The 26693-nt window shown below is 42.4% G+C and overlaps 1 protein-coding gene and 1 long non-coding RNA gene across 16 annotated transcripts in view; both read right to left on the bottom strand.

Moving 5' to 3' along the window:
* The window catches only part of TENM1 (teneurin transmembrane protein 1), a 1376511-nt gene that overhangs the window by 176067 nt on the left and 1173751 nt on the right, over window positions 1–26693 (bottom strand). For 14 of the 15 annotated variants that reach the window (XM_065556629.1, XM_065556628.1, XM_065556636.1 and 11 more), the window contains one exon: window positions 10320–10472. In XM_065556629.1, coding sequence (XP_065412701.1) covers window positions 10320–10472 — 153 coding nt within the window. The remainder of the gene's footprint in view (window positions 1–10319; window positions 10473–26693) is intronic. The other variant, XM_065556633.1, reaches the window with a different exon arrangement.
* On the bottom strand, window positions 2709–5301 carry LOC135973453 (uncharacterized). Its single transcript, XR_010590287.1, has 2 exons — window positions 4330–5301; window positions 2709–3274 (listed from the first exon to the last, which is right to left on the bottom strand). It is a non-coding gene; the product is annotated as an uncharacterized LOC135973453 (long non-coding RNA).

Below are 26693 nucleotides of genomic sequence, written 5' to 3'. Positions count from 1 at the left end.
AAGCTGAAGTATAAATCAGGATTTCTCCTAATCACTATTCCTAACAAATTTACTATGATATTGCTAATCCAGTCTCAAAAATAAAGAAGAACACTGTTGTTGCTAAAGGTAATGGTTTGTAGTTGATGTATACAACACTGGAGGGCATGAGGATAGAGACAGGCATTATATCTAATGCGATATTTGGCATCTTGTCATTATGCAGGCAATACATTTTCAGACATCATAGTACATAACCTCTTGAATTAGTGAGCTGAAATATTAAGGGAGGAACAAAAGAGGCAATTTCAAACCGAGTATGAATTGACATGCTTTGTTGGCTTGTATCATTCCTTTATGTTCTTTTCAGCTTGCCAACAGTTAGCATCCTGACAGGTTGCAAACCATGGACCCAATCCTACAACCATCAAAGTGAATTGCAAAAATTGCAAAACTCTCACATACCTCAGCAGAAGCAGGAGAGGGTCCTATGTTATTAGGAGGATTTAACAGCATGAGATTGAACTCAGTAGCCTATTCCTTTTCTGTATCACCTCACCCAATAAAGCATCAACATGAGGGAAAAGGATGAACAACTAGAATGAAATAGGAATCTTACCCTCTATAATGCATATGGAATACTGTAAATGGCTTCCTAAAAAAAAAAAACGGGACTAGTAAAACTGTGGACAGCTATTTCCAGAATACATTAATAGTATAAGGATCGTTGGTGAGATCCTACATGGACTTTGACGAGTGTAGGCGGTACACAACATTCTGAATGAAGAGAGCCATAATTTGCTAGGCAGGGGAAATTCTCAGAGTGCTGGATCTACTGACTTTAGGGCTGCTTTGAGTCACCAGAATGGGGAGTAGGATCTATTTGTGTAAGGAATGAATAACACATGTATCCTCCCCAAACGTAGAACACCTATTCTTAGGGTACAGAATGAGTTCTCTAAGGGCATGTCTACACTACGGGATTAATCCAAATTTATATAATTCGAATTTTGGAAACAGATTGTATAAAGTCGAATGTATGCGGCCACACTAAGCACATCAATTCGGCGGTGTGCGTCCATGTACCGGGGCTAGCGTCGATTTCCGGAGCGTTGCACTGTGGTAGCTGTCCCATAGCAATCCCATAGTTCCCGCAGTCTCCTCTGCCCACTGGAATTCTGGGTTGAGATCCCAATGCCTGATGGGGCCAAAAACATTGTTGCGGGTGGTTCTGGGTACATCTTCCCCCCTCTCCAGGGAAGCAACAGCAGACAACCGTTTCGCGCCTTTTTCCTGGGTGAACAGTGCAGACGCCATACCACGGCAAGCATGGAGCCCGCTCAGCTCAAGACAGCAGTCATGAACATTGTAAACACCTCGCGCGTTATCATGCAGTTTATGCTGATCCAGCACCTGCAAAACCAGGCAGCGAGGAGTAGGCTACTGCAGCGCGGCAGCGAGAGTGATGAGGACATGGACATGGAATTCTATCAAACCGCGGGACCCGGTGCTTTGGAGATCATGCTGTTAATGGGGCAGGTTATAGCCGTGGAACACCGATTCTGGGCCCGGGAAACAAGCACAGACTGGTGGGACTGCATAGTGTTGCGGGTGTGGGACGATTCCCAGTGGCTGCGAAACTTTCGCATGCGTAAGGGCACTTTCATGGAACTTTGTGACTTGCTTTCCCCTGCCCTGAAGCGCCAGAATACCAAGATGAGAGCAGCCCTCACAGTTGAGAAGCGAGTGGCGATAGCCCTGTGGAAGCTTGCAACGCCAGACAGCTACCGGTCAGCCAGGAATCTATTTGGAGTCGGCAAATCTACTGTGCGGGCGGCTGTGATGCAAGTAGCCAAAGCAATCACTGAGCTGCTGCTACGAAAGGTAGTGACTCTGGGAAATGTGCAGGTCATAGTGGATGGCTTTGCTGCAATGGGATTCCCTAACTGTGGTGGGGCGACAGATGGAACCCATATCCCTATCTTGGTACCGGAGCACCAGGGTACCCAGTACATAAACCGCAAGGGGTACTTTTCATTGGTGCTGCAAGCACTTGTGGATCACAAGGGATGTTTCACCAACATCAACGTGGGCTGGCCAGGAAGGGTTCATGATGCTCGCGTCTTCAGGAACATTACTCTGTTTAAACGGCTGCAGCAAGGGACGTACTTCCCAGACCAGAAAATAACAGTTGGGGATGTTGAAATGCCAATAGTTATTCTTGGGGACCCAGCCTACCCCTTAATGCCATGGCTCATGAAGCCATACACAGGCAGCCTGGACAGGAGTCAGGAGCTGTTCAACTACAGGCTGAGCAAGTGCAGAATGGTGGTAGAATGTGCATTTGGCTGTTTAAAAGGTCGCTGGCGCTTGTTACTGACTCGGTCAGACCTCAGTCAAACCAATATCCCCATTGTTATTGCTGCTTGCTGTGTGCTCCACAATCTCTGTGAGAGTAAGGGGGAGACCTTTATGGCGGGGTGGGAGGCTGAGGCAAATCGCCTGGTTGCTGATTATGCGCAGCCAGACACCAGGGCGATTAGAAGAGCACACCAGGAAGCGCTGTGCATCAGAGAAGCTTTGAAAACCAGTTTCATGACTGGCCAGGCTACGGTGTGAAAGTTCTGTTTGTTGAAAAGCCGCCCCCTTGATTGACTCATTCCCTGTAAGCAAACCACCCTCCTCCCTTAAATCACAGCTTGCTTTTAAAGGAAATAAAGTCACTATGGTTTAAAAATCATGTATTCTTTATTAATTGATTATAAACATAGGGAGAGAACCGACAAGGTAACCCAGATGAGATTTGGGAGGAGGATAGGAGGGAAGTAAAAGGCCACTGAAAAAATTCAATATAATGACAGCCTTTTGGTTGGGCTGTCCACTGGGGTGGAGTGGGAGGGTGCACGGAGCCTCCCCCCCGTGTTGTTACATGTCTGGGTGAGGAGGCTATGGAACATGGTGAGGGGGGAGGGAGGTTATACAGTGGCTGCAGTGGCACTCTGTTATCCTGCTGCCGTTCCTGAAGCTCCACCAGACGCCGGAGCATGTCCGTTTGATCACGCAGCAGCCCCAGCGTTGCAGCCTGCCACCTCTCATCTTGAGTGTCCCTCATGACCTCACGTTCACTGGCATCTTTCCTGTACTTAGATACCGTGTCCTTCCACTCATTCAAATGAGCTCTTTCATTGCAGGTGCATTCCATTATTTCCGAGAACATCTCGCGTCCTCTTTCTCTGCCGCCTTATCTGAGATAGCCTTCGGGATGGAGAAGGGAGGCTTGAAAAATTTGCAGCTGCTGGAGGAATGGAAAAAAGGAGAGAAGTTTTTAAAAAGATACATTTTACAGAACAATGCTTATACTCTTTCACGGTGAAAAACACTATTCACATTACATAGCACATGTGATTTCAGTACAAGGTCGCATTTTCCATCTTAATATTGAGTGCCCGTGGCTTTGGTGTTAGAGGTCACAGACGCAGGTCCGGACAACAGAATTCGGCTTGCATGCGGCCATGGTAAGCCATTGTCTTTCGGCTTCTACGCCCTCCTTTCCCACATACCAAGCAAAGCCCGTTGACTGCTGTGGTTTTCCTGTTAACCTTCAGCAGCAGAAAACAAACTAACCCCCCGCATCCAATTCTCTGGGATGATTGCTTTATCCCTCCCCCCACCACGTGGCTGGTATCAGGGAAGATCCCTGCAGAAACCAAACTAACCCCCCGCCCTCCCCACCCGCCATGAATTATTTGGGATGATCGCTGTACCCCTCCCCCCACCGCGTGGCTGGTATCAGGGAAGATCCCTGCTAGCCAAAGGCGAAAAGCTCAGCGCCAATTCCCCCCCCCCCCCCGCTTGGCTAACTGCAGGGAAGGATTTCTTTTCAGCCACAGGCAAACAGCCCAGCAGGAACAGCCACCTCTGTCCCCTTAATTAAATTCCCGTATTTCAACCAGGTTACCATGAGCGATATCACTCTCCTGAGGATTACACAGCAAGATAAAGAATGGATGTTGCTTGAATGCCAGCAAACACCGGGACCATACGCTGCCAAGCTTTGTCATGCAATGATACCAGATTACTTGCTACTAGCATGGTGTGGTCAAGTGTCCTACCATGGAGGACGGAATAAGGATGTACTGCCCAGAAACCTTCTGCAAAGGCTTTTGGAGTACGTCCAGGAGAGCTTCATGGAGATGTCCCTGGAGGATTTCCGCTCCATCCCCAGACACGTTAACAGACTTTTCCAGTAGCTGTACTGGCCGCGAATGCATCCCAAGTCCTCAGGGCAAAGTAATCATTAAAAAACGCTTGCTTTTAAACTATGTTTTATATTTTAAAAGGTAAACTCACCTGAGGTCCCTTCCATGGGGTCATGGTCTTGGGTACTGGCTTGGGAGGCTTGGAAGGGTACTTCAGTCAGGCTGAGAAAAAGATCCTGGCTGTTGGGGAGAACGGAGTGCTGTGTGCTCTCCGCAAGCTTGTCCTCGTCCTCCTCCTCTTCCCCGTACACAGAATCCTCAGGTGTGGCTGATGAGATTACCCCTGGTCAGAGTGGGGTAGTGGTGGCGGTCCCCCCTAGAATTGCATGCAGCTCAGCGTAGAAGCGGCATGTCTGCGGCTCTGACCCGGAGCGACCGTTTGCCTCCTTTGTTTTCTGATAGGCTTGTCTGAGCTCCTTGACTTTCATGCGGCACTGATCTGAGTCCCTATTGTGGCCTCTCTCCATCATGCCCTTGGAGATTTTTTCAAAAGTTTTCGCATTTCGTCTTTTCGAACAAAGTTCTGCTAGCACTGAATCCTCACCCCATATAGCGATCAGATCCAGTACCTCCCTTACGGTCCATGCTGGTGCTCTTTTTCGATTATCGGCCTGCATGGTTATCTGTGCTGATGAGCTCTCTGTGGTCACCTGTGCTCGCCTGTGCTGGGCAAACAGGAAATGAAATTCAAATGTTCGCGGGGCTTTTCCTGTCTACCTGGCCAGTGCATCCGAGTTCAGATTGCTGTCCAGAGCGGTCACAATGGTGCACTGTGGGATAGCTCCCGAAGGCCAATACCATCGAATTGCAGCCACGCTAACCCTAATTCGAAATGACAATATCGATTTTGGCGCTACTCCGCTCGTCAGGGAGGAGTACAGAAATCGATTTTAAGAGCCCTTTATTTCGAAATAAATGGCTTCGTTGTGTGGACGGGTGCAGGGTTAATTTGATTTAATGCTGCTAAATTCGAATTAAACTCATAGTGTAGACCAGGCCTAAGAATTCACAAGTAAATATCAGAGGGGTAGCCGTGTTAGTCTGGATCTGTAAAAGCAGCAGAATGTCCTGTGACACCTTATAGACTAACAGACGTATTGGAGCATGAGCTTTCGTGGGTGACGAAGTGGGTATTCACCCACGAAAGCTCATGCTCCAATACGTCTGTTAGTCTATAAGGTGCCACAGGACTTTTTGCTGTTTTTACAAGTAAATATGTTACTTTAAATTATAACAATTTTTTGGGGGGATGGGGGGAGTTCAGCCTAATTTTTTTTTCAGTTTCCTCTAGCAAACAAATTCTTGAATTTTGAGTTTTGAAAATGAACTCAAGCTTTCTAGTGTGATCAGGAATCAAATGAGGAGAAAAAACACACATAAGTCTCTCTTTGGCTACTGTATAATAAAAGAAAATGTCTCTCTTTGGCTAATGTATAATAAAAGAAAACCTCTCACCCATTTCAAGGACTTGAAAGATATCAGATCTTAATGTCTCTTTGCAAGCAGTTACCTTAGGCTAAGTAAAGCACTAAGGAACGTTTTGGTGATATTGACACGTGATAATTAAAAATATTCAATTACAAGGTTTTACCGCAATAACTATAAGGTCAAGGACACAATATTGTTTTTTAAGTTCATGGGATTGTTGGTCAGAGTTGATGGTCTTTAAAAAATATTGTAACTGCCTTACCTCTCCCTAAAGCAAAAATGTTCTTTGTTGGAAGTGTATAATATCATGGTTTTAAATATGTCTGCATGTTATGATTTAGGCACAGAAAATTTTTGATGTAACTAGATTTGGTTGAATTGTGCGTCAGTGCTGACAGTCTTGAAACAATACATCTCATTGTCTTTCAGTTGAAGAGGTCTTAGTTTAGATTAAACATATATGCATCCTTTATGAAAATATATTATTATGGTTAGTTTTATATGACTACACATGTAAGAAATGGATGTTGGCATATGCAGTGGCAACGTACGTGAAAAAAATACATTGTCTGTTAATGGTATTTAGTGGCAGTATCCATATCTTCCAAATATTATATTTCTCAGCTAATCATTACAGCACAAAATAGCTATTGTAGAATCCAACACTTTCAAGCCTCATGCCTAAGGCTAAGATTTTGTCAGGGATATTTTTAGTAAAGGTCATGGACAGGTCACAGGCAAAAAAGAAAAATTCATGGAAGCCGTGACCCGTCCGTGACTTTTACTAAAAATATCCCTGACAAAATGGGGATCCGCAGGTCCTCACACCACTTGAAGTGGAGCAGCTGCACAGGGGCTAGGAGCCGCCTACAGCTCTAGGGGTCCCCCGCTGCCCGTGGGCTATGGAATGCCCCCGCCTCCTGTGTCAGCTGGGAGCTGTGGGGTACCCCCACTGCCCGCAGCTCCAGGGGCCCATGGCAGCTGGGAGCTTGGGGGTTCCTCCGTGACCGGGAAGCTGGGAGCTGTGGGGTGCCTCTCTTGCCTGCAGGGGCCAAGAGCTGCAGGGTACCCTTGCCGCCCGCAGCTCCAGGGGCCCAGAGCTCAGGGATTCCCCCATCACTGGCCCATGGTGGCCACAAGCTTGGAGGTTCCCCCGCTACCGGCAGCTCTGGGGGCCCCCACCGCCCATGGCAGCTGGGAGTTCAGGGGCTCCCCACCAGCCATAGTGGCTGGGAGCTCTGGGGGTTCCCTGCCACCCATGGTGGTCGGGAGCTGTAAGGCTCCCTGCCACCCACGGCGGCTGGGAGCTGTGAGGTTCCCCACCATGCACTGTGGCCAGGACCTTGGGGGTTGCCCTGCCACTAGCAGCTCTGTAGACCCCCACCACCTGGGGGTTCTCCCTCTGGTGCTGGCAGCTGGGAGGGTACCCGACTGCCCGCAGCAGCTTGGAGCTCTGGGGGCCGCCAGAGGCAGCAGGGATACCCCGCAGCTCCCTGCCCCAGTGGGCAGTGGGGTACTCTGCAGCTCCTGACCACCACGGGCTGAAATCACGGAAGTCGCGGATTCTGTGACTTCCATGACTAAATCGTAGCCTTCCTCATGCCTGAAGAAAGTCCATGTTTTCTAACTTATTGAACCATCATTACTACTTCACAGGAAGACACATAACCACTGATCTTTCAGCATTGTTTTCTAAGCCCTTTTGAACCAAGCAGGCATTCAATTGTACACATAAGGAAGTATGTGAATGTATTTTTGTCTTAAGTTTTCTTACTTCTTCTAGAAGTATGCAGTGAAATAAACTTTCCAAATGTCAATGCTAGTTGCTGAAGTTGTCCTGAATGACATTTTTTCACCTTAACATTTTTTTCATGGACAAAATATATAATTACATTATTTTAATTTATTAAATATTTTAGCGTTTTTGCAATAGCTGCCAAATTTCACTGATTGGCTTTAATCCTTCACTGTTCCATAACAATAAAAGCAAAAGATAGATTTTTATATTGCAAGTCTCTTCTGTCTTCAAGAAAGTAAAAATCTGAACAGCAAAATGCCAATTATCACATGAAAGTACCCGAATGCCGATTATAACGGATTCCTGAAACATACAATCTCCAAGTACCAGCATCAATCGAATGCCTGGGTTTTTAATCAAATTGCTCCATTGCAAAACATTAACTCCTAGCCACAGGTCAGTGTGTTACAAAATGCCTCCTTAAAAAAACCTGCTTTGCCAATTCGCAAATTTGATTTTCATTAAATATAAAAATATAAAATATACGTTCTGAAAGGCTGGCCAACCATCTCACAATGTCACTCAGGGATGGGAAATTGTGAGATTGTACATATCTGGCAGTTTTATCTATTCCTGTGAAATCTCTCTAGGATTGAAGTTGATAGACAAAATACTACCCTTTTCTGCTGGAGGTGTGTAAGATTAAGGAGGACAAGCTGTGCTGCTCGTACATCCAAACAACGGGAGGGAGAGATGGCGGCCTGGGATACTTTACCACTCTCTTATAAAGAAGTTGTGTGTCTCTTGTTAGTGCATGCCGACACTCCCAGTATACCTGCTGGCTCGCTGAGGCCCTGGCTATGGCTCCTAATTTAGGACTTTGGTGTGCCGAACAGCCTGAAAGGGAGGTCCTCATTCTAGCAAACTCATGGGCACTAAGTAGAGAAGCTGTTATGCTGCTGAAGCGTAAGGGGCTGCCAACGTCCCCTTCCTCTCCTTAGCACAAGCGTAAGCAGGATTTGGCCCTACATTGTGAATAAGGTGTTTGATGGCTATTTAAATAAAAGATGAGAAATGAAGGTTAGAAGTGGAAAATATTCAGACCGAAATGCACACCCGCAAGTTCACAAAAGTTGTAGGGCTGGGCTCAAGGAGCCTTTATCCATATGTCTTCATGCGTGTGGGGAATATTCCCTGTCAGTGCCCCATCCCAACAAGAAGTGGGGGGAAGAGGTGGCAGAACAGTCTAAATCCCCTCAGCACTGCCGTGGAGCTAGTTGATGCACCCTCCTGTGAAGCAGTGCAGATGCTGCACACTTCTAAGCTTTGCCGTTTCTGTGGAATAGCGTGGTTCCACGATACTCAGAACAGTTATGTCCTACCACAGAGTGGCCCACACATACATAAATAATCTCACACATCTAACTGACTGGTAATGCTGTAATTTAACTTGTTTGCACAGGGAACCCTTTCTATAAATCCCCTTTGAGAAGCCAAATGCTTCAGAAAAGCTTTTGTTAAATCTGAAGTATATTGATAAAGTGATTTAATAAAGTCAAGTACAAGGTGTATGACACAACTTGGCCCTTTCCCACATGGAATCAGGGCACAAATACAGTACTGCAATTCACCATCAATCCATTCTGAAGAAAAAATGGAAATGACAATACTGTCACCTCCTCGTGTGTTACTGCAATTGCTTATTTTTCTTCTATGATCTCTTTCTACTTGCCACATTGATTTGTAAGCCTATTGTCCTAGGATGTAATATCCTTTTGTAAGGATTGCTACAACAATGGCCATCATGTTTCATATTTAGGAGACCGTGGCACTTATTCTACTTGTACAAAAGGCAGAAAATTCCCTATCATTGCCAGAGCCCTCAGGGCATGTCTACACTGCCCTACAGTTCGGATTACAGAGGTGTGAATAGCAGCATGCATCAAAGAGTTGCACCGTAACTCTGCTGCATGGACATTCTAGGTGTGAACTAAAAGGTTCCTAGTTCACCTTAATGTAGCTCTCTTCAAACAGGACTACATTAATGCGAACTAGGAACCTTTTAGTTCACACCCGCAGCATTCACATGGGGGAAATTCAGCGCAGCACTTTGGTGCACACTGCTATTCACATCCCCATAACCCAAACTGTAGGACAGTGTAGACAAGACCTCAGTTTGATTCTGCTCTTCTCCCCCACCTAAAGGCTGGTCTTTGTCTTCATCTCGATTTCTTTTCTCCCAGTTTCCTTGATTTCTCCTCCTTCCCCTTCCTCTTTCTACTTCGTTCGCCTGTTGTGACACTATCATGAGAAGGAGATTTTATCTACCATCCACAGTCAGACGAGCATAGGAATTCTATCTTTCCACGTGAAGAGAGATGGGAGGGTTGGCAAGCGAGAGTGGAATCGTCACATTTTCCTTTCCTTTTCACTACTCACACAGTGTTTTGGAGAAGAGAAAGATTGGGAAGCTGGGTTTTTTTCTCAGTGGACAGCTTGAATGTTTTCATTCTGCCTAAGATTGGTTTTGATGATCAAGACATTTGCACGGCAGCACATCCCTGAACCCCCCACGCTGGGAGTTGTTACCAACAGGGGATCTGCTCAGCTATGGGCATTGAAGGTCCCAAAGTTGGCTTTCATCTGATCACTGCTTTTGCAAAATGAAAGCCCATATTTTGTTCCATGAGCATCACTTTCTCAATAACCTTGAGCCATCCATTGATTTTAGTGGGGGGGGGCCCTGCTTGAAAAAAAAATCAGTGGCACAATATGACCCGTTGATTGGTTTAAAATTATAACAGAGGAGATTGAACCTTAATTAAAAATAGCCAAACTGTGACAAATATGTAATCTGAATTGCATTCAAGTTTAAATACTCCCAACCTCCCTCCCTGCCCTATACTCACACCTACCTTTCTTCTCTGATTTATCAGACACTTTCCCTCCAATTGGCGAATAAGTGGTATCCATGGACTCTGTGGCCCTGTTTCCTTTGCTGACTCCGTTTTCATAGAGCTGCCCTTCTACAGGCTGCAGTTGCCATGTTAAGCCAAATAAATGTACTGCTGTAAAAAAATGAAGACCAATTAATTTATTCCTAAATCATAGCACCTTTGATTAGACTAAGAAAGAATGCAGCAAACCTGTTTCTGCAAACGTCAGGTAGTATTTGTCTCTGTGTGGAATAAATCAGAATTCCAAGTTTCTAACTTTACTCTAAAACTAAATGTCTTCTTAATTTCCACATTTTCTTTTGGACACAGGCCAATGAGCTAGGTGATTAATTTCTTCAGCAACTAATGGAAATGCTTGAAATAAAAAGGATAATGGTTGTGTGAATATGGTACTCTATGATAGATTCTCAAGCTTTAGCAGGTATTATCTGTTTCAACTGACCAAGAGCTCTCTCCTTCGCTGCATTAATATAGTACCACAAAGGAAAACTGTTCACCTTTTGCTGCCCAGCTCTGAGTGATATTCTTCCTAGTATGTTCCCAAATCATTTTCAGCCAGTGTCTGCCTAATCATTAAACATGAACATGAGTGTGTGCATGCGCACCTCCCCCATTCCCGCGCATCCCACAAAAAGGCCAGGCACAATTAGTCCTGGAGCCAAGAGAGAGCAGGGACTTCTTCCTTCCTAATTCCCAGGAGGTGAACCTCAAAGTGAGTGTGAAAAGGTGGAGGAGCACAGCCATGGTAGAATGGAACTGATCTACAGGGGAAACAAGCTGTACCCCACAAAAGGGTAATTAGCAGGCAAGCTCCCTTTGTGTCACAGTCGCTTCCAGTGCCCCCCGTTGATTGGTGCACCCCTGGGCTGTATATAAATGACATTGTCGATGTCTCTGATGTGATGGATGTGACAAAGGAAATGTATTTGATATTCTTCTGTATCTATTAGGAAGCTACACAAATTAGATTTCACCTTGACATAACTGCAGCTAATGTAAGAGAGACAAGGTCTCTTATGCAAACACAGTGCTCTACGACTCATCAAGAAGATGAAATGTGGGAAAGGTCCGTAAACTTTGTTGAAAGGCAAGATTAACAATAATAATGTGGACATACAATGGCCTCAGCCAGCGAGGCCACAAGAATACTGTACAGCTAATAAAATGCAAGGTACAGTAGTTTACACCAAATGCACAAGTATTGTAAATCCCTACACCACGTTTTTAAGACTCACCATCCATATAGCCACAGCAAACATGATGCCCCAAATTCTCATTTCATTTACCTGACAGGGCAAGAAAACTTAACTGATTTATGGCTAGATTCTGATCTCAGTGTGTAATTGCAAAAATTATTCACTTCTCATTTACATTAATGTAAATTCAGAGTAAGTTCATTTGCCTCAATGGACTTATTCTGGATTTATACTGGAGTCACAGAAATCAGCATCTGGCTCTACATCTCAAAAATATGTAATCAGTATACATATCTATGGAATAATAATAATTTGAGTCTTATGGTCTAGAAGACCTCATTGATACTAACCATACCCTGTGTTCTGGCCTTGGAATTTATTAACCCAACATAGATCACTAGTACATATAATGGAATCAGCAGGGATCACCATGTTTGCTGTACCTCTGTGTTTCTGTAGCATGCAGCATAATGGGGCCCTGATCCTAGCAAGGGCTGTGGGTTCTATTATATATTAACAAAGAGTTGGCAATTAATTATAATATATACAAATAAATATAACGTGAGGTTCTGTAGCAGGTTTATATTCATGAATTGCATTTCCACGTTATACACTGTAATATGATGTATGTCACAAGGCAGGGGGCTGAATGTGCAATGTATGTTTTTCCTTGTTCCACTTCTTTTTTAGCTTGGCTACATTATGCATTTCGTCAGCCATTCTCACCAATTAACCTAGTTTGCTTTGTCTTCCCTTCCGGCTGGGGAAGTACTGTAGTTTCTGTAGTACATGCCAAAGCTTGGCAAGCTAGCTGAACTGTTTGTATGTTTGACAGTCTGTTTCCTTCCTGAAAAATACCAACTACATTATAGAGATGATGCCCTTTGCCAGCCTTGGACTCCTGACTTGTAGCCTATGGGAGATTACATGTGATACCACTAGGTAGGTTTCTCGTTGAACAATGTATAAGGCTGGATGTTTAAACAGAAAATAAGTTCTACTTGGATTAAATTAAATGGCTTCTATCATTACAGAAACTGGTTAGCTGGCAATCTTAAAATAAATCCAATTTTCATTATATTAACCATCAAGTTCATGTGTATGAACTATAGCTCTTTGACAAATTAACTTCAAATCTAGGTATTACTCTGGTAATAACCAGTTTACACACAACACTGGAAGCCATTAAATCTTGGAGAAGACTATTTCAGGAGCTCACTAAAGGAAGTAGCACATATTTATTTATCATTTTCATTAATATTTTTCACCACATTTTCATTAATATTTTTCTTTTCTCTTAGTTAAATATAATTTCTACAAAAATGCCTTTCTGTTTGCCCTATAATAGAGGTGCAGTATGCAGATAAAAACTACATTTTATTTTAAATATACACAAGTAGGATTCAAGAAAGTTTGCTTTTAAATCTCTTTCAAACATCTCTGGAAGATAATGAAGCTCCATGCAGAAAGTGTTTACTTGATTTTATTAAAACACCACAAAGGATGTTACCATTTGAAGCACTCTCCTTTCTCATTTGCCAGCACAATACTAGCTTCCTCTCTGCACATTCTCACTGCTGTTAATACAAGCACCTTCTTGTGCTACTCTCTTGCTCTCTGGAACAACCAGCCTGATTACTCTGTCTCCTTGACTTTTTACCTTATTAGAGATCTAATCTGAAAACATATCTTTTCCTGATGTGCCAAACCCCAATTTATCCAGCCCTCCACTATTATTTAGCTTTGTCACTGTATGACTACATTCTTCCCCCACAGACTTATACATAGCTCCTATAGAGGTGATTTGGAGGCAGGAAACACATTTGAGGTAAAAATGTGATCCTCTCTTTATATGGTGTTTTGGAGTACACTGCAGATGTCAGATGCTAACGTACAAATTGCAATTATATTGTATTTATATAACACATGTTTAAGTCATTCTAAAATTTTAGATCCTCCTTGCAAAAGATAAATGTAAATATATTTTTTTACAATAATACGATATAGGATTAAATTAAAGACTTTGGTCCAGCTACTAAGTTGGACAGAGTTTACAGTCGGCAGAGCTGACGAGAGTGTAGGATGCTGTGGGGGCAAAGGTGGATCTAAGCTTGCTTTCCACTTCCTCAATCCTGGGCCTATTATGGCTGCTCTAAATTTTGTCAGCTACATTTGGTCTCATCAGACTGCTGTGCTGCCTGAGGATACAGCGGAGCACTGTATACTCTGCCTTGTCTTCAACGTACCACCTAAATGAAGCCAGGGAGCAGTGGCAACTCTGGCTCTCTGGCATCTCCATCACAGGAAATCCTTGGTTGCCCCTTTAAGGTAACTTTCTGGCTGTTTTGCACCAATGAGGTAACTCAGAACTGCCAGGGCCAAGGCTCTGGCCCTTCATCTGCAAAGCAAATAATTAGAATGACCTATTTTGCTCAACTTTTAATCAAAAGGAAATTGACATTTCTAGATAAGATAACTTACATGTCTTGTAAGTTTGCAGCATACTCAGGTAAAGACTCAGAAATATACAAAAGTGGGATTTTCAGGTTTCATTTTGTAAACCAGATTATTCCATACCTTCTGCTTATAAAGCCAATAATCTAATTTAATTTATTCGTATCTACCTTCTGTGTAAGCACAGCTTGTCAACTTATGTGCTGCAAGTCTGGCAGTATATGAAATGTGTGGTTTGGCTCAAATGCAAAATAGACTCTCAACAGTGAAGAGATGACCAAAAAAAAAAAAAAAAGTGCCCTTTGCAATAAGCACGTATCTAACCCACATGACTAATTTTTGGGGACAAAATCCCACAAATGTGTAGTCTCTCCAAATCACCGACCTGCACAAAATGCCTTTTGTTTTGCTTTCCCTGCTATTTTCATTTATTTTAGAAAATCTTATTAGAGCTTCCTCTATCAGATCTAAGAATTACAGTAGTTTTGACAGAATGGACTTCATTAGCTGACCATTGTTTCTGCCCCTCATCAGACAATCTTGAGCTACTTGAAAAGTATTTATTTTCTGCAATTGCACACTGGTCCTGTTTACAATGTTGGATTACATCCATGCTATAAAGTCATGATGTGCATTGGTGTTTGTGATCATGTGGGAATTTTCTGCAATATTTTATGAATCCTCAGTTTCCTCCTAGGCTTTGCATTGCTACCCAGTGTGGGGAAGAAGATTAATTTTGCTCTCAGGCTACGCTAAAAGATGTAAGTGCATGTGTCACCTCCCTGTTTGGGTGGAATGAGTAGAGTTATTAAGGGACTGGTTGAAACTGACCCAGGTCAACAGAGGGTCCAGGGAGACAATGCACGCTGCAATGATTCATGTTATTGACATTCAACAGTGGGAAGCTCCGGCCATGGGGGTTGTGAACTCAGCATGGTCCTGCCTGGAAAAAAAGGACAGAGTGTCCAGCAGGGAATAAAGGGCTTGTCTTCACTACCGGGGTAAATTGACCTAGTTATGCTACTCCAACTATGTGAATAATGTAGTGGAAGTTGACGTAGCTTAAGTCGATTTACCCCGGTGTCTTCACTGCGCTGAGTCGACGGGAGACGCTCTCTGGTCGACTTACCTTACTCTTCTCGGAGAGCTGGAATACTGGGGTCAATGGGAGAGTGCTCTGTCATCGATTTAGTGGGTCTTCACTAGACCCGCTAAATTGATCCCTGCTTCATCAATTGTAGCAGCTTCAATCTCCCCATAGTGGAAATCAGCCCAAAGTGTGGGCTCTGGAAGAAGCTGAGCTCTTTCACTTGGGAACTGAGTAAGGAAGGAAGTCAGAGAGAGACAGAGCCCAAAAATGGAGTTCATTACAGCTTGGCTGCTAAACTGTGGCTTGACCATTATTTCTCTATGCTAACCTAAGGACTTGCAGTGCAGTGTACCACTTGAGTAATGCATTCTACTTTGTTTTGAAAAACACTGTGTGGGGTTTTGCTGCAAATACTGGCTGGTATGATTAGTCCCTGAAGAGTGTACATGTCTATTCTGTACCAGCAGTCTATTTAAATTAGACTCACTGAGCCGAGCTCACAGTGTGAAGCAGGCATGCTGGAGTCCAGTAGCTCAGTCTAGGAGGCAGGAAGGCTGCGGGGCCTACCCAGAAGGAGCAGGGAGACACTTGGGAAATCTGGCACACTAAAGGGGTTCCTCCAAGAGACTGTTCAAAAACTGGAGTGTAGCACAGATCCTGGGGATCTGTGACAGTGTTCAGATGAAAGTTAAAAATACAAGCCTGATTTTCAGTTGTCCTAAGGCTCTTCACACTACTTTGTCAGTATAAAGGAGACAAAGTGAGTATAAATGTAATTCATACACTGCCAGGGATGTAAAGTGGCTTCAGTGTAAATGAGAATTAGGGCCAAAGCTGCACTATTTGGAGGAGGACAGCTTATCTATCATTAGATCTTCTAAGTAATATGCTAGTAGCATTGTGCTATGATCAGGTTATGAGATTCTGTGCCTTACAACTGCTACATTCTTCATTTGGATATGATTTATCAAGGTGAAGAAAGGGATAGTGGTTTCTGGTCTGGTAACCTTTCCTGAAATGAAGATTTGTGCCACATGGCTATTATGTCCCTCTTGACTCGTAAGCATTTTCCTCTCTATAAGTAACACATTTTTATACCTCAGGAATAAAAACCTTGGGACAATTAAAAAGAGGGATCATTTCTTATATTCTGTCATATAAGGACCAACCTGGTTTCACATTTCAAACTGAAACCTCTGTTAGAGTTAGGGACAGAAATAAACAATCTTGGCAAACAGCACAATGAAGTATGATTGATTGGCCTTTGACAACTCTTTCTTTCAGTAGAGCTAAGGATTTGTAACTATACTGGAAATGTCCAAAATTTCTAAGACAAGCCTCTGCTAGTATCTATTAGTCAGACCTGGAATCATACAGAATAGAAACCTAAGACATCCAGCTGTGAAACCCTTACTCACCTAGATAAGCACTTCTGGACTCAAGTAATCCCACTGAAGTATTCACTAATGTGATTTAAGGTTGCACAGCTGTGGTCCAACCTGAAGAGTTTAACAATGTATATTCTACTGTATTCTCTGAGCTTTCTGAATGGTGTAGAAAGCTACACAATTGATATTGTCTACCAACATGTTATTGAGGTATATGTTTCTCAAAACCTGGTCCAACCTTACAACCTGCTAACACCCAAACTTGCACTACTGCCCTTTACAGTGTGTGAAAAGGGACTGAAATAAAGGACAGGACACAATGGAAAATAGCAGAGTATTTGAACTTGTGCAACATTTTCTATAATATTAATGTGACGACCCAACACCCATCTCTGATGTCTGCTATTTCTAGTAATAAATAGTGGGATAACGTCAAATGTATTTTTTATGGGAGAGTTGTAAATGTGTCTGAAATAAGTGATATCTCTTACATTGACAATGGGTCCGATTTTCAGAGGGGCTGAGCACTTGCAGAACCCACTGAAGTCACTGGAACTGCATGGATTAAGCACCTTTGAAAACTAAGCCCAGTGACTTTGCATGCTCAGATAATATGCTGATAAAAGGCTAGGGCATTATGAATGCAAAGTGCTATGGACCAATGGTTATTCTTTGGAAGTCCAATGACACCTAATTAAACAATCAAATCATCAACTAAGAATAAACTATTGTATCAGACTTTAAGAAAACAATGATTTAGTGGAAAACTACAGAAACTAATACCATATGTTCTTATACTAATAAAAATTCTTTTGTAGATTTGTGTCACCCTATTTTTAACATCTGATTTGAATTTCCTCCACAACTGCTGATTGTTGCTTGACTTTTTAGTTTTATGATAAGACTCATCTAAGCAACAGATGCTGCATCATAAAATCAGAGTATTTAGAGACAACACTACAGAATCGTAATGTATTTTAATATCATCTATATCAATACAGAGCCAGAGATAAAGACAGCAAAACACATTCAAGATACTGAACCATACTTTTGTGCTGATGACTTCCGTGTGCTAAAGCCAGTTGATATAACTGCACTTATCACTCCCCTTCAGCTCCTTATCTCCAGGCCATAATGAAGGCAGGGTGAGTGGGGAAGCCACCCAGGGTGCAGAGTGGCCAGGGGTGCAAAAACGGGGTGGTGCGCAGGATTGGGCCCAGCGATGTCTGCCCCAACTCCCCTGCAGGATTGGGCCCAGCAACATCCGGCCAGAACCCAGAGTGCTCAGCATTCCTCTCCCCACTCCCCCCGCCCCACCAATCACAGGCTCAATGACCCCATCCGGAGCAGTCTACCTAGCACCTAGGACCTTGGCAGGGCAGCAGGCATGCATGGAGCTGAGTGTTGCTTGGCTCATTGCTACTGCTCTGCTGGGGATTAAAAGGGTTAAAGGGGGGAAAGGGGCAAATTGAGGGTGGATGGGGAAGGTCTGAGCAGGGGGCAGAAACTGGCTTGGGGGGTCAAACAGCTGGAGGAAGGTGCAGGAGAGGGGCCAAAGAGCAAAATTGGGGGGGGGGGTAGGAGCCGGGGTTCAGTCCAAGGGGGTGAGGGACTGCCAGATGGAGGCAGAGGGCAAAGCCCTAGCACAGGGAGGGGCAGAGGGCACAGTTACCCCGATAGGGTGAGTCACTTGCCTTGTTTACAAAATAGCATGTAGGGGCAGAGGGGCTTCCATGATTAGGAGGAAGTGTTCAGACAAGAAAGAATATAGTTGTAATATAGCAAAGGGTGAGTTTTAGTTTGGAGGGGCTGCTTGTGATTTACAGTAGGGGAAGCAACAGCAGAACCTGTAAGAAAGTAAAGTAAAACATGCCTTTTTAATCAACACTCTGTAATGGTAAAACACACCCTGCTTCCTCCTTTAGCTGTGTTTTCCTCTTACTATGACCCACCCTTACTTGTTGCTGCCCCATCCTGATTCAATCGGTATTACAGAGAATAGAATAAGGAACCTCCCTCTGATCCACTGTTATAATGCTCCATTAACTCCAGCAAGGTGCACTCACACATCAGGGAATTGACACTGTCAGGGCCAACTGATAAGCAAGGCATAATCTGATTTCACAATCACAACCATATACTTTCTTCTGTCTCCACACTTAGGTGTGAGGGGCCTCGCCTGGCCAGAAGTCAAATGTCACAGAACCATACAGTTAGAAGGGACCGCAAGAGTCATCTAGTCTAACCCCCTTCCAAGATGCAGGATGCATCATGCCTCTTATCAGCTGTCACAGCATAGCTTCCCCCACTGAATGATACTTCCCACAGTGGCCTTATACAAACAAGCCATGCTAATATGATCCTTCCCCTTTAAAGGGGTATTATCACCATATGCTTGGCAGGATTCCACAGGAAAAATTATCAGGTATAAGCGAACTATAATATTGTACCAGCAAGCAAACAATAATCAATATTCTTCTTAGAAAACTAAAATCACTATGCAAACAGGTAAAAAACAGAAATCTTACATCCTTTCCCCTGCAAAATGGCTGTCTCCCTCATATAAAGGCCAGAGAAAGGGTGGCTTCTGCTTATACAGAGTCAGATGCTATGTTGGTAATTCGATTGCTAGATAATGCACCTCTCTGGTAAATTCATTCTTTGTTTACTTGAGTCCCTTTTATTCTCTGATGTGTCACTGAAAGAGGTGGCTGTTTATTCGAGCTACAGTCTCACTGTGGGGTGATGGAAAACCACCAGTATCACTTTTTTAAAATATATATATAAAAACAGAAATGCAATTTTATGTTTTTCTGAACAAGTTTCATGCCATTAAGTCATTGCAATATCCATATTTATGGTACGATTATTTTCAGTCCATGTTTTTTTCTGTGCCTGTCAATGAGTTTAAAGGTTATATAGGAGGATACTATAAGGATGTTAAAGGATTATGTGAAATTAATGCGACACTTAAAAGAATCATACAGTAACTTTTATCGTCTATGTACTGTAGTGATATGCAAAAATAAATGCACTCTCATTACTCTATAATATCCTAATTCAAATTAGCTTAAAAAACCCAGTAGGGGGCAAATATGCTTGCTCACCCCCGGTGCTAAAATGCCTAGTTACAGATCTGCCTTATCTGTATTATACCCACTAAACAAGTCCATCAGGACTACTTCTAACATGTCACAAACATGCTTTCAAACAATGGTCTTGTCATTTAAAGTCCCCCAAACCTGTCAAGAGATCTGTTTCTTTCCTATACCCCAAATTATTCTGGTGATAGGTGCCGCTTTATTCCATATAGACCAGTGACAAATGTACAAATCAGGACATATACGTCAAGGGAAAACTAGAACTCACCCTTTTCTATATTACAACTCAAGACAGAAGACCTTAAAATCACATTATTATTATTGTTATACATGGTTAAGATCTTTCAATAATTTCTAGAGATTTATAAAATATATTTGTCACAATTTTGGGGTAACTGTACCTGTATTCCCCCTCCAACATCCCTCAAGGGCTCATTTCTTCTTTAGGTAAAACATTACAGAGAAAACATATTAGAAAATAAAAACCTACATGCATGCTAAAAAGCTTACTAGAGGTCACCTCAATGCCAACCTAGGGCTCCGGAAGGTTCTAGACCTTCAAAACCCATAGCTGAGTTTTCCTCAGGGTTAAAGTTCATAACCATCTTAGATCCAGAATGAAAGATAGGGCATGTCTTCACTAGCAACGTGCTTTAACTTGGCTGTATAGTCGCGGCACACGAGGGGCTACCAGTGCGGCTCACAATGGTGCACTGTCTACACTGCCACTTTACAGCGCTGAAATTTGCAGTGCTCAGGGGTGTGTTTTTTCACACCCATGAGCGAGAAAGTTGCAGTGCTGTAAAGTGGCAGTGTAGACAAGGCCTTAGGTAGATCAGTCCTTTTTATATTTTTTAAATACAGCTCAGGCCTTTGATCTTGGCCTTCTTTAATAGGTAATCAGCAGATGATAACCCTCTCCTCAGGACTAGCTTGAAAAGGCTGGGTATTTGCATAACCGGATAATAGTTGGTTAATTTACATTAACCTCTTAAGAACATAAGAACGGCCATACTGGGTCAGACCAAAGGTCCATAAAGCCCAGTATCCTGTCCTCTGACAGTGGCCAATGGCAGGTGCTCCAAAGGGAATGAACAGACAGGTTATCATCAAGTGATCCATGACCTGTCACCCAATCCCAGCTTCTGGCAAACAGAGGCTAGGGACACCATTCCTGCCCATCCTGGCTAATAGCCATTGATGGACCTATCTTCCATGAATTTATCTAGCTCCCTTTTGAACCCTGTTACAGTACTGGCCTTCACAACACTCGCTGGCAAGGAGTTCCAGAGGTTGACAATGCGTTGCATGAAAAAATACTTTCTTGTGTTTGTTTGAAACCTGCAACCTATTAATTTCATTTGGTGGCCCTTTGTTCTTGTATTATGAGAAGGAGTAAATAACACTTCCTTATTTACTTTCTCTATACCACTCATGATTTTATAGACCTTTATCATATCCCCCTTTAGTTGCCTCTTTTCCAAGCTGAAAAGTCCCAGTCTTATTAATCTCTCCTCAAACGGAAGCCTCTTCCTAGGGAATACCCGGGAAATCCAGTTAACATTTATTGTCTCATAAATCGATACTTGTCTGGCATATTTTCAAAATAATCTTTTGAACTCCTAATTCGTGCATCGGTCACATCTCCTCCCCCCGCCCCTCCAAGAGATTACATACAATTCCGGCCCACAGTAATACAAAAATTTAATACAATAAGGTTTTCAAGGATATTGCAGGAAATTGCCATATCTGTCACAGTGTTATTTATCATTTTTCTCTCATTCTCTATATACTTATGCATGAAGCTGTGTTGGAGACTGTTAAATGTCTGAGAAGGGACTGTTAGCATTTCTGCACTGTTGAGATTTAAGTTCTTCTATGAAAGTTGTCTTGATGTATTTGGTCAAGGTGTTTGCTTTGTTTTTCTTCTGTACTGTGTTTAGAGATTTAAAAAAACCTAAAAACTACCTATATTTCTGATCCTACGAGTTATCCTGTTAAACCTGCACATACATAGCCCCATAAATCAGTGGCATCGGAGCCTGTATCTTTATTTCTCTATATACTGTTTCTTCTCAGGAAAAAACTAATCTTGTCATATTTCATCTCTCCAATTCTCCACCCACAATCAGTTATACTGGCTTTTTAGTAGGTACTACATTTTATATACATTCATCCCTTTCTAAAAGAACACAACAACATTAGAGGAAAGAAAAATATTAATATCTTTAATAATGTATCTCAGACATTTTTTCAGCTGGGGGAAAAAAGTAAGATTAATGAGTGAAGGTAAAACTGGGCAAATATTCACCCTGCAACAGACTCGGTGTTTACTGATGCTGATTATATCCTTCTTAAGTCTTAAAACAAACTAAAGCATAACAAGGACCCAAATGATTTGCTATTTTGCTGACATCTTGAGATTCATCCATTTGTAGAACAATTCATGAAGTGTATATCTCAGAAGGATTATCTCTAGCTATGCATCCATAACTTATGTGGCATTTATTGTATGAAATGTTTGTGCAATTCATTTTCCTCAAATTTTAAATGGCCTAATCCAGTAAAGTTGGAAAAGAACATATACCAATTTTTAGCCATGTAGAGACATGGACAACCCTATAAAATACAAGTTATTTACATGTGCTGTAGATGGTATCAGCATTAAGAGGCGGATTTGGTTGATTTCACATTGCCATCTTACATATGGACACATAGGTTAATGTATAACTTGTTTTCTTTATTCAGTCTTTCATCCTGTTGGCAATTTAGTAAACTGTTAGCTACTCAAAAGCTCGATCAGCCTCTCAAGAATCACGAGAGAAGCTGCTGCATGTATTGCCCTTCTCAAACACTGATAAAATGCATTAACCCTTCTTCTGGTGTGTTGCATACATTCGTGTCTTATTGACATCTTCAATTGGCTAATTAGTACATTCAAGTAATTGTGTTCAAGACTGACACGGTGCTGGGCAAGAACTGCTGACTCAGCCCTCTGTCACACCAGCTCCTGTTAAGGGAAGTACATTGGAGCTGGCTAGAGAAAACCTGTGCCTAATTGGGGAATGGGAGACAGTTGCCTGCCCAATTAGCTAGGGGTTGTATAAAAGGCTGGGCAGAAGGAAGCCAGGGGGAAAGGAGGAGCGAGGGAGCGGAAGCAGAGCGATAGCTCTTCCCTCCTGGGTGCAGACACTAGACCCCAAGCTGTGTATGCTGAAAAGGTGGTGGTAGCACAGCCTGTAAATAAACGGCACCAGGGCTTACTGAATCCCAGGGTCACGTAGTGACTTTATCAGCACAGCAGGGTAGGAGCCAAGAGGGCCCTGTAGCGCCCTGCTACAAAGATTGACACCAATACATTGACTGCCAAAACATATATGAGAGGATAGAAGAAAAGTAAACACGTACATGCTTTGATTCAGTTGGAAACACCACACCCCAAATACCCTCTGTATGCAATCAGCATTTTCTTTGCTCTTGGCAACAATTATTATGAGTTTGCAACGTATTCATAGGAGCGCACGCAGCTAAAGCTAAAACGTAAATTCTGCAGTTCAGGAGATTTGGTAGGTTGAACACTGTGACTATAGATTGTCAAAAAATCAGTCTGTGCTGCTTTTCAAACAACTACTTCTATACTCCCCTTGATCTATGTATGAGATGCATTTACATCAGTGGTAACAGCAAAAGAGTATGTGCAGTGGTTTATAGATTAAAAATGAGAAAGTAGACAAAATGTAGTAAAAACTTCTTACTGACTGGTAGTTCAAAAGACAGAAAAACATAGAACAAGTGGATGCTTTCAGCTAAAGCTTTCAGACTTTCCCTATGGTGTTCCCATTGGTACAGAGAGTCTAAAAGAACAAAAATGGATCTAGCTAGTTATAAGGAAAATATTTCATTTTTTGATTAGAGAGAAGTAAACCACATTCAGGGTGTTTGGATCCAAATTTTTGGCTTGGCTAATTACAAATATAGGAGCTGGAATCAGGTTTGGATTTCCAACACCCACTATGAATGGGAGTTGTTCTGATCTGGGGTTTAGATGTGGGTCCATCCAAAATTGTGATATATAGCTTTTAGGTCTAACAACAGGAAAAACAGGTTTCAGAGTAGCAGCCGTGTTAGTCTGAATCGGCAAAAAGAAAACAGTTTCAACAGCACACTAAGTTGCTGAATGATATGCATAAGAGCAGGCTTACATATTAACAAAGTATCTACATTCATTTGGCCTGATATCACAGCTTCCCACATGGCAACTTCTATTATAATAGAAGGACAGTTTGATTTTGTCATTTGCAAGTTTCCCCTTATCCTTCATAATAGTAGTAGTAGTAACAACAACATTAACAACACCACCACCTGACGCTTATATAGCACTTTTCATCAGTACATCTCAAAGTGCTTTAAGAAGGTGGTCAGTCTCATTATCCCCATTTTACAGATGGGGAAACTGAAGCACAGGGAGATAAAGTAACTTGCTCAAGGTCACCTAGGATGCCTGTGCTAGAAACAGAATCCAGGTCTCCTGAATCCCAGACCAGTGCTCTATCTAGTATTTGATCCTGCAACACTGAAGTCAATGGGAGTTTTCCTAATGACTTTATTGGGAGTAGGAACAGGTTCTGTATGCGTAGTTTAGTGATACCGCTACACAGTTTGGACCCAAGCATGTAGTTCTTACTCCAGCAAAACTGCCCCAGACTTTAACAAAACTTCCCTTGAGTAAGGATTGCAGGATTCAACCCAATGTGAATCACAGTGAGTGAAAGGAAAAGATTTGCTGAGTGAATTTTAATTGTAGAGTATTTCACAGAGTATGATTACAAAATCTTTTCATACATTCACCTACTCTTATTTAAAACATGAACATTTAAATTCTTGGCATGAAAAGATATGCAAATATGAAACCCTAGTGAACAAGTGAACTTTCAAAATAGTTTATATGCTATTATTCATCCCTAACAAAGGAAAAGAATTAAGGAACCTGACTCATAACAGCAGACTCTGAACATATTTAAATATTTAATCTGCCAGATATGGCCACGGTGAATATTAAATCTGAATACCCCAGTTAACAAGTATCTGCATTTACTACAGAACTTTTAGAACTAAAACACTTTCCTGGATAAACAAAAAGATAGATGCATCTTGGGAAATTTCCCAATTTAACACACATTTTCAAGTCTAAAAAATGATATTCTTCCATTTAAAGAGAAATTATTCTCTACTATCCTTCCTACAGAATATTTAATATCTATTAAAGAAATACATATTTCTCACACAACTAGAAGGCAATGTTCTATCACAGACATTGTTGGGAGGACTATGATAAATATAGATGTCCACTTAAGGCACTTGTGGGGTTCTGTGGGGCTTATCCCATCCTTTGTTGAATACATTAGAAGGGCTAATAAGGAGGCAGGACTTATGGTACCCATCAGCGTACTGATGACATCCAGCTCTAATCTCCAGTAAAGGTGGTTGAGCACTTTGCCCAGTGGCAGGATGAGGGATGAAGTGAGACGGTATTGGTGGGATAAGGAAAGCAACCAGATGAGGTTGAAATAAAATCTATGGACTTTCCTAATATGCCCTCCAATTGTTACACAAGTTCACAATAAGGGCAGCTTATTACACACTCAGCTGCTTTTAAACAATCACATACCAGCAGTGGCCAAGCCCACTTTCCCATCTGTCTTAGACTAGAAAGTCAAAACTTTCCTTCTGTTGCTAATAGCATCTAGGAATTTGTCACCTGTCGGCTAGATTACTTCAATGAGCAATTAATGGGGCTACACATTGAATCAGGTGTCAGAAACTTTGGTTAATATAGAATGCTGCTGCATTTGTTAAACAGAGCTTCTTGAGAGGAGTATATTGTGGGATGGGGGAACTGGGATCACAAGAAGATAACACTGCTGGTTTTGGATGAGGGTGGATGGTGCATGCTGGATGGGGGTACCTTCTTCTGAGTGGGAGCTGATGCTGTATGTTGCTGAGCAAGGGTGCTGAGAGACAGCTAGGGAAGGTACTTTGTCCCCTTTCCTCCTCTTCCTATCAATCCACTTACAGTGTTCTCTGCCTCAGGGAAGCATTGCTTAAAGATAGTGAGAAGCTGTGAGGAGGAGACACCTCATTATCTTTAAACGCTGGAAGGGAGGGTTGGAAGACTGACAAACCGCAGCAGCAATGGGGAGGCAGACACAGGAGAAAGGAGGAAGAACTATTCCTCCTTCCTTCTCCTTAGCTTGTTCCTTCTGGGTCTTAGCAGCCATTAGCTATTTTAGTCTCTCTCCTCTGGCCACACTTTTGCATCTTGCCTATGGATCATGACCCCCTATTTGAGAAACGTTGGTATATATTATTCTCAGACTGGAACAGTGATTGTGCCAACTCCCACTTCAGTTTTCCACACACAACATTCTTATTGAAGCTTTGTGCATACAAGATGCCAGGCTACTGCTCATTCCAATACATATAAATGAGTCTTGCATGTGTAATTTTCAATTGGAAAACTGAAAGCAGTTCCAATGGCTGTTTAGTTATGATACAACTCTGCCTTGGGAGACGTTGGCTAGATAGCTGCTGCAGGACACTTCACTCAACCAACTACAGCTCCAAAAGAGCAAGATAGGATTCAGGTGGTGGTGGCATAAAATAACTCAGTTTTGTGTTTGGTGGAAAGACAGGGGAAAACATCAATGTGTAGGATTTTCAATGACACTGAAGGGAGTTAGGCACCAAAATCACTTTGAAATTCAATGGGATTCGGGGACCCAAACCCCATAATGCACTTTGAAAATTCTAAGCAACATTTTTATTTTTCACAAACATGGGTTTTCCCATATCTTTTCAATAGATTCAACAGCAGTGAAGTTTTTGGCACATCTTTAGAATATACCCCCTAATATTATTATTGTACAGACAGGTTTTATATTCAAAACATTATTTTGTAAAACTGTAAAAAAAGTGTTTATGTTGGAGGTAGGGACCTTGGGCTCTTCAATGTTTCTTAGACAAAATTAGCACTGCAGAACAAAGCAAGATCTTCATCAATATCAAACTTACATGGCAGCATTGTTTTAATTACCGTGTACTGT

The sequence above is a fragment of the Chrysemys picta genome, chromosome 9, assembly GCF_011386835.1.
Source record: "Chrysemys picta bellii isolate R12L10 chromosome 9, ASM1138683v2, whole genome shotgun sequence".
Lineage (NCBI taxonomy): Eukaryota > Metazoa > Chordata > Testudines > Emydidae > Chrysemys > Chrysemys picta.
Note: the sequence above shows the minus strand (reverse complement) of the source record. Positions and strands in the feature narration are given on the sequence as shown.